At 45.7% G+C, this 11,312-nt stretch overlaps 1 protein-coding gene across 7 annotated transcripts in view; it reads left to right on the forward strand.

Annotated features, from left to right (window-relative positions):
* Nucleotides 1-8,716, forward strand: part of NINL (ninein like) — a 156,430-nt gene extending 147,714 nt beyond the window's left edge. For all 7 annotated transcript variants that reach the window (XM_045077584.1, XM_004781242.3, XM_045077583.1 and 4 more), the window contains 3 exons: nucleotides 2,226-2,435; nucleotides 4,423-4,536; nucleotides 7,758-8,716. In XM_045077584.1, the coding sequence (XP_044933519.1) occupies nucleotides 2,226-2,435; nucleotides 4,423-4,536; nucleotides 7,758-7,949 (516 nt within the window). In that variant the 3' untranslated portion in view covers nucleotides 7,950-8,716. The remainder of the gene's footprint in view (nucleotides 1-2,225; nucleotides 2,436-4,422; nucleotides 4,537-7,757) is intronic.
* Nucleotides 8,717-11,312: the final 2,596 nt, after the last annotated feature.

An 11,312-nucleotide genomic window follows, 5' to 3' on the forward strand; every position in this document is an offset into this window, starting at 1 on the left:
CGCAGTGGGTGGCAGCGAGGGGCATGGGGGCAAAGTGTTTAAAGAAGGAGCGGCATCAGGGTGTTGGGGAGTGCTGTTAGAGAGCAGGAGCACCTTTGGGATGCATGGGCACTCTGATACGGAGTCAGCAGGGCCTGGTCTGGGGCTCAGCTTCTGGCCAGATCACTGTCTAGATCATGAAAGTCAGGAGAAGGCTACATTTGTAGGGGTGTGTTTTCGAACTGGTTCTCCCCTCTCTGTCCCTCTCTCTCAGGGTTCCCAGACCCAATTCCACCACTGTGTAGGGGGCTCCCCAGACACAACAGGCAGTTCATAGACCAACACGGTATCTGAGAGTCCAATTCTGTTATGACACTCTGCCCGGAGACAGCATCAGACCCCACAGGTGAAGTTTAGTCCTACAAGACTGCCCCTGCAGCCCCTCCAGAGGCCATCCCCAGGACCAGGCTGTAACCTGTGCTTCTGACCAGCCAGCTTCAGATTGGAGGTTTCAACCACCTCCTCCCAAGGTTTGACTGGTTTGCTAGTGTGGCTCACAGAACTCAGGGAAGACACTTAACACTTACCAGTTCATTGAAGGATATGATAAGGAAACAAACTGATAGCCAGAGGAAGAGATAGGTCAAGGGAAGGAAGGTCAAGGTCCCAAACATCTGTCCTCATGGAGCTTGAGCCCAGCCTGGTGGCACATGGAAGTGTTCTGATTCCCCAAGCATGGAAGATCTCCAGAAGCAGATCATATGGTTGTCCTTCTGGGTTTTTCTGGAGGCTTCATTACACAGTTGTGATTGACAAAGTCATTCATTGGCCATTGACTGTTTCAACCTCCAGCCCCTCTTCTCTCCAGGGAGGTGGGGGTGGGACTAAAAATTCCAACCCTTAATCCTGTGGTTGGCCCTCCTGGCAGCCAGCCCCCGCTGCTAGGTGTGGTCCAAAAATCATCTTCATTAATAACAAGACACCTGTTTCAACTCTATGCCTCTGAAGCATTTTCAGGATCTGTGGATGAAGACCAGGTATCTCTGAGAAATGTATTTTGGTCACCTGATCTTTAAATCATTATATTGCACTCTCCAAAAATAGCTATTCTGGAAACTTTGTGCGGGAGGTGCGGGTGTTTCTCCAGGATGACCCCTGTCCTAAGAACAGCCACACATGGGGTGCCTGGGAGGCTCAGTGGGTTAAGCCTCTGCCTTCAGCTCAGGTCATGATCTCAGGGTCCTGGGATTAAGCCCCGTATCAGACTCTCTGCTCAGCAGGGAGCCTGCTTCCCCGCCCCTCCTTTCTTTGCCTGCCTCTCTGCCTACTTGTGATCTCTCTCTCTGTCAAATAAATGAATAAAATCTTTAAAAAAAAAAAAAAAACAGCAGCCACACATTACAGTGATGACATGGTCCCCCAAGACGGCCCCTCAGAGATGCAGGGAGATGCAGTGGCCTGAAGCCTCACTCTTGCCCTCGAGTCGCCATAGCCAGTACCCTCCCCATCTCTCTGACCCCACCTCAGACTTGCTCTGAATGTGACCCTTGACAGAGTCACTTCCCTCTCCCACCTGTGGAGCCTTGCCAGTGTGTGAGAGCTGACAAGGCTAGTTAGGGTGCCAAGGAAATTCTGGGTATTCTAGATGAAGTCTCCAGAATCAGAGTGATTTAAATGATGTTTAATAAAAGGATTGGCCACGTTACACACTGTGCAATAATAATGGCCCTGCACAACTCCAGTGAAATCTTGCCATCCTCTGTGGTTGGGGAGCTGGGTGCTGGGGTGGTTCTGTGCTTGCTGATCTTTTCAGGCTTCAGTGCGGGTTCTGCCCTCTATGGCCTTGGCCTCGACTGTCTCAGAAGCGTGAGCTCTCTGTGGGTTTCAGTAGTTACATGGACTCTCTGAAGTCTACTAAAGGTTAAACCAGACAGAATATAGCACAATTCTCCCTTGGATGCAGTGGGAAGCTAACTATCACCAATTTGAGAATACAGACCTGAGTCTTCCAGATTGTCTCTGTGTGGAAGCTCGAGCCAAACCGGAGTTTGGCTGTCAGAATTCAAACGAGGGGGTTCTTTGTAAACCCTGCATTTAGTTGCAGATGCAGGGACCAAGGAGGCTGGATGCCTTGTGTGCCCTTCAAGTTGTAGGCTCTTTGTAACCTCGGAGTCTTGTGTGTCTGATAATGGCCCTGTAGTGCTCAGCAGTCACACCAGCCCTGTCTTGGCTTTATCCCATGGCAGCTGCACAGAGCCAACCTGGGGTTGGGGTTGGCCCAGTCCCAACACTCCGAGGAGGTTCATCGGCTGCAGGAGCAGATGCAGGGGCTGGTGCCTCGGGACCATGTGGCTGAGCTGCAGCAGCTGCTAGAAGAGGAACGGCAGGTGGCTTGGCGGTTCCGTGAGGAGTGCCTTCTCCAGAAGGAAAAGGGGAGGCGGCTGGAGACACAATGGGTGAGTGGGCACAAGGGCCCCAAGGCCCTGCTGATGGTGACGGTGGTGGTGAGGTTGGATCACTGGTCACTTGGCTGAAAACTGCCATCCCAGCTCCTAGAGGTCTGCTTGTACGGCAGCCACAGGATCCAGTTTTTCACTCTGAACAATGTGGGACTTTCTTGTCCACCAGAGAGGGGTGGCACACAGCCACTCAGGGAGTGATGAGCCTGCTGACCCAAAAGGTCTCTCCTGCATGGGGGCTGCACACGTCTGTAATAGGCCACATGACCACACACTCAAGCTGTGGACAGGGCCAAAAATGTGGTGATGCAGATGCATGAGTGAAGCTGAGGGCAACAGTCCCACCCGTGGAGCCCTGTGGGAGTTCTCCTGATTTCAAAGGAAAGCCAGAAACTAGATTTTTACACGAACACATCCAATTTCCAAAAGATGCATCTGATTAAAAAAAAATCTTAAACCATTTTGCTGAATGAAAAAAGCTACCCACAGGCACACAAGAACTATAGAAGTTATATACTGGATGCATGTGGATCTAGGTGTCAGAGGTACAGAAATGAGCACACACAGCAAAAGCCTGTGCTCTTCTGGAGCCTTAGTGAGGCGGGGTGGAGACAAACGAGAACATGAGTCATGAGGACAGCATGTCAGATGGTGGTGAACTGATGAGTGCTATGGAGTGGGATGCTTTGCAGTTTTAAACAGCAGGCTGGAGAAGGTGTTCCTAACATGTTACTGTATGAGCCAATACCTGAAGATGTTGAGGGAGCAAGCCTTCCACTTACTGTGGAAGAGTGTTTGAGAGGTAGCAGGAGCCACATGTGCCAAGGCCCTGAGGTGGGTGTGTACTTGGCATATTTAAGGAGGATGAGAGGGAAGCAGGAGAAGGGTGGTGGGATGGGAGGCCAATGAGGAGTGACACACATCTGGGGACCCTGGCTGTGTACCAGGCACCACACTAGGCATCTAGAGACCTAGATAGAAACAGAGCCGCTCCCTTAAAGGGGAGCAGGACACTGGCTGCAGAGGTCAGGATGCAGGCTCCACTACCTCCCAGCTGAGTGAGCTTGGGCAGCTACTTACCCTGTCTTTGCTTCAGTTTCTTTGTCTGTAAACAACAGATGCCAGTGGGTCCCCATGTCAGAGCATTAGTGTGCGGCATCCTCGAGTTGGCACATCTGACATGCTTGAATAGTTTGCCCTGTGTGCACTCTGAGTCGGTGTTTAAAAGGCTGAGAAAACTCCCTCCTGAAATATTCATGAGCAAACACTGGGCGGTGGGGGGGTGGGGCGGTGTGCAGGTAGGAGCCTGAGATCAGGAGTGAGGGGATCTCCATGAAGAGGAAATTGGAGCAAGACTCTAAAGGCGGGTAAGAGTTGAGGTTTGTGAAGCACAAATTCTGTAGAAGAATAATCTTCCAGCCTTCCAGCCATGTACAAAAATGTTAAGCAGAAGATAAGCTCAGCTATGATAGAATATTGACAAAGCAAAGAAGTATAATCAGAAGTTGTTTCTGGGGCGCCTGGGTGGCTCAGTGGGTTAATCCTCTGCCTTCAGCTCAGGTCCTGGGATCGAGCCCCACATCAGGCTCTCTGCTCGGCAGGGGGCCTGCTTCCTCCTCTCTGCCTCCTCTCTGCCTGTGTCTCTGCCTACTTGTGATCTCTGTCTGTCAAATAAATAAAATAAAATCTTAAAAAAAAAAAAAGCCGTTTAGAAATACTCAGTAACACATTTGGGGAAATACATTGGAGTCATTTATGATAAATTCTTAGGAAAGCAGTCCACTAATTCTCTGTGAACTACAAAAAGAGGTGTCAGCTCTTGGCTTGTGGCAGAACATTCATAAACATTTCTCTGTGCAGATGAAAGGTTATCTCTAGCCACTCCCAGATTTGTAGGTTTTAGCTAATTTCCATTCTAAAGTAACTAAGCCTGCTATGATTCTTTTTGAAATGTAAACTGTTGGTCTGTAACCTTTTATGGCAGGAAGAACATGAAAAAGAGCTTAAAGACACGGAAGAGCAGGTAGAAGAGATGGGAATGGTTCTGAAGAATGTGGAAATACTCCTACAAGAAAAAGTGGCTGAGCTGAAAGAACAGGTCAGTGATGGGCATCTGTTATTACCACATGTACTTTCTGAACTTTTTCCTTCTGTGGGTATTTAAGTAGCTATTCCAGGGTGAGACCATCCTCATAGAATGCAGAGACAGCCCCAGGTTTGTTTAGAACCACTGAACCTGGGACTCCATCTAAACTTTAAGAATCTGGACATAAAGATTTTTTCGGAAGATGAACAGTTAAAAGCAATCAATAGAAAAACTGATTTTGTTAAATATATATTTATAAATTATATTTGTGCATTGTTTTGAGAATTGTTTTAAGGTACATTTGAGGGGTGTTTATATAATCTCAGAAAGGACATTCATTTGTTCATTTGTACAGTCATTGGCCAGATATTTACCAAGTACCTGTCATGTATCCCAGCATTTATTGTTCTGAGAAGACCCTGAGATGGGCCCTCATGGGCTTTACATTCTGGAGGTAGAGACAGACAATAATAAGAGAAATGGCCTCAGGTAGTGAGAAATGCTCGCTCTGAAGAAGAGATGGTGATGGATGGGAAGTGGTGGAGATGGTTGGGGACCACTATTTTCAGACGTGGTAGGAGCAGACACCCAGTGGAGGGTCTGCCTGTGCCCCCAGTCTGGCTCATTGGGCCAGACTTTCCCATGCAGTGTAGGGCTGACTGCCTGTAGCACCTCCAGTCAGTGAGACAGCCATAAAAATGCAACCACATGTCTCCATGTGTTCTGAGGGACATGCCAGAACCCCGACGAGGAGGGCATCCAGGCAGAGGTGCAGTGTAGGCAAATGTCCTTAGATGGAACCAAGCGTAGTATGTCAGCAGGCCACCAAGGAGGTTGTTGTAGCTGATGGGTAGGCAGGACTCTCTCAAGGTCAGGAGTTTGCTTTTATTTTAGTTGCAGTTAGAAGCCATCAGAAGATTTTAAGCAAGAGTATGATATGAACTATATATTTTAAAATAAATCACTCTGTGGGAGAAAGGAAAATTTTGGGTTGCTATAGGGAGCAAAGACCAAAAAAAGAAGGCCAGAGCTGTTGTGCTCGATGAAAGCTTTACAGTCCAATTCAGCCGACAAGGTCCACTGGTAAGAACTGGGAGCCAAGCAGCCAGCACAGAGGGTGCAAGAAACAGGAGACACAGGGAAAAGTCTTAACCAAACACCAGCTACTCTTAGAAGAGTTCTACTGAGAGCTAGAAGAAATTGTGAGAATCTGTAGAAATATTTTTATTACAGTAATCAAGTATGTTTAGAGAGCTCCTGAACTAAGCCCAAACAGGATGAAATATTTGTGTCACCTCTTGTTCCCTGGGAGGTAGAAGGTCCCAGGGGGTCACATTCCCCTCCATGACCATCTTCCTGGCTTTGCAGCTTCTTCTCTGCCATTCTCTGACTCCCTAGCTGTGTCCCTGGCCAAGTGTCACAGACTCTCAGTGACCCCCACCACCCACCTGACCGTCTTTCTCTTGTAGGCACCCTCAGTTTGTTTCCTCTGATCTGGCAAATCCTCAATCCTGGTGAAATCCTCTTGCTCCTGCACCCCTGCCCCTGTGAGGTCCCATCTGCAACCCTGCACCACTCCCCAACCCCCGCCCAGAACTAGCCTGTGCTCTGGCCCCACGAACCAGCCACCTGTGTCTATGCCTGTGCCACAGTGCCCAGCCCTTCCCTTCTCAGGGGCCTGCACTTCCACTCCCAACCCAAAGCTTAGGGAGCCTTGGCCCTGCCTCTGCTCCTCTTTACTGAAGAACCTGCAAAGGATTGTCCGCATACTTGCACCTGTTCCCCCTTTTGTTCTCCCATACCGCTGGCTCAGGTCCCAAGTCTGGGGGTTGTGATGGAGGCCCCCACTGTGTCCCCACTGAGCCCATCAGTTCAGCCTTTGGAAGGTTTCATCCTGAGCTCTGAGCCCTGCAATGTCCTTGTGTCCTCTTGTGCTCTATTCTTGGCGCAGGAGTGGCAGCAGCGCTTTCCCAGTGTGTAAAGTGCTGGCCCCCTCCTCAGAGTACAAGGCAGAATTCCTATGGGGCCTCCAAGGCTCTGTGGGATCTAGTCCCCTCCTCTCAGTGCCTGCCTAGTCAGTGTGGCAGCTCTAACCTCTCAGTGAGCCTCCTACTACCCTGCCCCCCAGCCACAGCCTCTGGCCATCCCTACTAACCCCCTAGCCTGGCCAGCCTCTGGGCCTTTGCACCTGCTCCTCCCTTTGCCTGGAGTGTTCACACCCGGACAGTCTCAATGCTCCTTTCCCTGCCTTATTCAGATCTCTGTTCACATCAACAGAGAAGCCTTCCCTGTTCACCCCAACAAAAGTAGGAACTCCCTCCTCAGTTGTCTGTCCCCTCCCAGTGAAACCAGTAACCAGAGTGTTAACTAGGACTATTAAGCTATTAAGTACAACTGTAACTTTTCACCCAGACCTTTTTTTTTTTTTTGCCTGTAAACATCTCTGACTCTTTGACCTTGGGGGAAACAGATTTCAGTCTTGCCCTCCTGTCTCTGTCTCCTCCTCCTTGTTTGGCTCTCTCTCTTTTCCTTGCCATGCACTACATGCTCTGTTTATCTTTGCTGCATATCAGGCAGGCAGACTTGGGTTTGGTTACACAGTTTTTCCTTAGCACTTGTCGTGCCTCCACACCACATATTTCTTTCTGGTCTGTCTGCTTCCCTCAGAATATGTGCTCCTGAGAGCAGGGCTGTTGCGAGGCACTAGCACTACTTGTTGAATGAATGAATGCAGTTTTGACTTCCAAAGCCCAAGACCAGGCCACACGAACCTTTATAACTAGAGTGGCCTTGGGTCCCCATTGCTGTGGCTATGGTGTGTGGTGACCAGCCTATACACCCAGGGCTTTGAGGGTGGACGCAGTGCTGGGGTACACCCTGGGTAACGTGGTGGGTCTGCGAGCACACTGAGATGAACCAGAATGACATGTTTTATGTTATGCCGGATTGTCCTTTTTGAGTTTAGTGATTGTGGTCCTTTTACATCTTCATTTCATGGTAAAATCTACTATCACAAAATTGACTTCAATTTTCTCTATCACATAATTCATCAGATTCTCAATTTCCTCTTTCACTCCAAGGTAACAAAAATTGTCATTCCACTCACTGTTTGTCTCAAATGCTTAAGAGCCCCTAATCTGTGGTCTAAACGTATGGTGGTGGGGAAGGCCAAGTTGTGATGCAGCATGTCTGCATGAGAGTCACAGAAAAGTATGGTTCTCTTTCCTCTCTAGTTTGAAAAGAACACAAAGTCTGATTTGCTGCTCAAGGAGCTCTATGTGGAAAATGCTCACCTGATGAAGGCACTTCAGGTCACCGAAGAGAAGCTACAAGGTGCTCAGAAGAGAAACCACATTTTGGAAGAAAAAGTTAGAGCTCTCAACAGACTCATCAGTAAGATTGCTTCAGCTTCTCTCTCTGTGTGAAGAAGACTGCTTGTTTTCCTGGAATTCATTTTGAAAGAACATCTTTTAAAATTAAGCCACCATAGTGCCATAACTTTCTATGGTTCATTGGCTGTGCACCGGGCATAGCAGGTTTCTGATTCTTTCATGTTCACCTCACACACATTTAAAAATGTCTGTTGTGCCAGATGCTCAGAAAATAGACATGCTGGAAAAAACTACATTTTTATTAGTGGTCCTGGGTAATTTCTGTAGGTAAAATTCCCAGTTTTGCTACCAGTGGGTGAAACAGATTATGCCAGCTTTCAGCGAAGAAAGACTAAAAGAAAATGGTAAAATTAATTTCAGTGTTGTACTTTTGACCTTGGCTGCAGAGAATAAAATGAAAAATAAGTGCTCTGGACACTTTCACCCTTTCACTACTACTGCTTTGGGTTTAGATCATTAGCATTCTCAATCTGGGTCTATACAGACATTCTAGAAGGACTATTCACTCTGACCGTCCACCCTTCTCCACCACAGGAAGATGTTTGGGGAGTGCCTATTTTATGTCTGTGGACTCAGGGATGATAGTATTTATTGTGAATGCAATCTTGTCCTCAATGAAATGTCATCACACTGGAAATTGTATTATATATGTAAAGAAGAAAAACTATAATTTTATATCCAAAATATATGTAAGTTATGGTTATTCGGTTTATGAGAACACACTATGAAAAGTACTATGAAGAGTCACTGTATTTACAAAAACTCTTTTCTATTAAAATTGTTTTAACTTCTAGGTTTAACTTTTTTTTTAAGATTGCTTTTTATTTGACAATGAGAGAGTGAGAGGGCACAAACACGGGTAGCAGCAGCAGGAGAGGGAGAAGCAGGCTCCTCACTGAGCAGGAAACCTGACATGGGGCTCAATCCCAGGACCCTGGGACCATGACCTGAACTGAAGGCAGACGCTTAACTGACTGAGCCACCCAAGTGCCCCTAAGTCTAACTTTTTTTTATTAAATATTTCAAACAAAATAGAAAAATAGTTTTGTAAGAAACACTCCTATACCCATCAATTAGATGTATTAAAGTTTTTAAAAAAGGTATTAAAATCCTTCTGTTAATATTATAGATAGAGTTGTAGACTCTGCTCTGTTGCTCTCAATCTCCTTCCCCTTCCTGGAGGCAGCCACTACCCTGAATCTGCTATACGTCATCCCCTTCTGTCTGTATGTTTACTATCTGTGCATAAGAAGAACCTTAAAGCTCTGTGGAAGACACGAAAGACTGGAATAGGAGCTCCTGTTTGGCTCAGTCAGTAAAGCACACGACTTTTGTTCTAGGGGTTGTGAATTCAAGCTCCATGTTGGACATGGAGCCTACTTAAAAAAAAAAAAAAAAGACTGGAATAGATGGATAGATCAGTTATTGGATCGAAGACTCAACAACATAAATTTGGTTTTTCTCCATTAACTGATTAATGTAATATAGCCCCAATAAAAATGCAAGTGGGCATTCCCTGCCCCAGTTGACCCCTTGTCCCTGAATCGGACAGTTCTAAAGTTTACATGTACAGCTTGATAAGCGAATAATAGGGAAAACTGGAAAAAGAAGAGCAATGAATGGGAGCTAGTTCTACTAGTTATTAAAAACTCTCAAAGTTTAGGTTACATGGCTATATACATTTGTATACGTTTGTCAAAACTCATCAAAGGGCATACTTCTTCACTCACTGCGGGCTTCTTCTGGCTGGAACTAGAGTAACAAAGAGATTGGAGGGGTGCCTGGGTAGCTCAGTGGGTTAAAGCCTCTGCCTTCAGCTCAGGTTATGGTCCCAGGGTCCTAGGATCGAGCCTCACATTGGGCTCTCTGCTCAGCAGGGAGCCTGCTTCCTCCTCTCTCTGTGCCTGCCTCTCTGCCTAATTGTGATCTTTGTCTGTCAAATAAATAAATAAAATCTTAAACAAACAAACAAAACAAAAACAAGGAGATTGGATCTAGTAGTCCTGAACAATATTATCAAACAACTGACATTTATAGAACCCAACAACAGTACACTGGAACATTTACCAAGATAGACCATATTCTAGGCCTTGAAAAAAGCCACAAAAAAAAAAAAAAATCAAAAGGATTTAAGTCATACAAAGTATATTCCTTGACCAAAAAGGAATTAAATTAGAAATCAAGACCAGAATAATTATCTGGGAAATCCCTAAATATTTGGGAACAATAATTGACTTTTAAATAATCCATGCACCGAGTAAGAAATCAGAGGAAAACTTAGAAAATATTTTGAAAATGAAAACAAATAAACCAAATTTGTGGGGTGGAGCTAAAGCATTACTTAGGGGAAGATTCATGGCACTAAATTCTTGTATTAGAAAAAAGGTCTCAAATCAATGACCTGAGCTTCCACCTTAAATAACTAGAAAAAGGAAAGCAAATGAAACCCAAAGTAAGCAAAAGAAAGGAAAAAATGAAGATCACAGTAGAAGTCAAGGAATAGAATAGGAAACCTCATGCTAAGAGCTAAGCCTAGCCCTGGAGCCTGTTTTTGTAAATAGTTTGATTGGCGCAGCCACATGCATTCACTTCTGTACTGTCAATGCTGCTTTTGTGCTTAGCATTAGAAACTGTGTGGCCCACAAAGTCTAAAACACAGAAAGTTTGTTGACTCCTGCAACAGAAAATGTTGGGGGGGGGGTGGGAAGCCAATGAAACCAAAGGTTGGTTCTTCGATAATATTGATAAAGTTGATAAAACTTTAGCCAGAATGATCAGGATAAAGAAGAAAAAACAATTACCAATATCAGGAATCAGAGAGGTGACATCACTGCAGATGTCAAAAAAAAAAAAAAAAAAAAAAAACAAAGCAGAACAAAACATAAAGCAATATTATGAACAACCTTATGCCAATAACTTCAGCAACTTAAGACAAAATGCAGTGGACAAAAAACACCAAAGCTCATACTGGATATAAAAGAAGCTGAAACTTCCCACAAAGAAACTCCAGGCCCAGGTTTTTGGGGTTTTTTTTTGTTTTTTTGTTTTTTTTTTTGTTTTTAAGATTTTATTTATTTGAGAGCGAGAGAGAGCAGGAGAAGAGGGAGGGCTCGAGGTGGAAGCAGATTCCCTGCCAAGCAGGGAGCCCAATGCAGGACTGGATCCTGGGACTCCAGGATCATGACCTGAGCCAAATGCTCTTAACCAACTGAGCCACCGAGGCGCCCAGGCCCAGATATTTTAAACATTTAAGAAGGAACATTTAAGAAGGAACGAACACGAAGTCTATACAAACTCTTCCAAAATATTGAAGAGGTAGTATTTCCCAACTCATTCTATGACCGGGCTACATGGTCTTTCAACATGATAACACTACAAACCAATATACCTCATTGA

Source organism: Mustela putorius, unplaced genomic scaffold (assembly GCF_011764305.1).
Source record: "Mustela putorius furo isolate JIRA1106 unplaced genomic scaffold, ASM1176430v1.1 tig00000224_pilon_pilon_pilon, whole genome shotgun sequence".
Taxonomy (NCBI): Eukaryota; Metazoa; Chordata; class Mammalia; order Carnivora; family Mustelidae; genus Mustela; species Mustela putorius.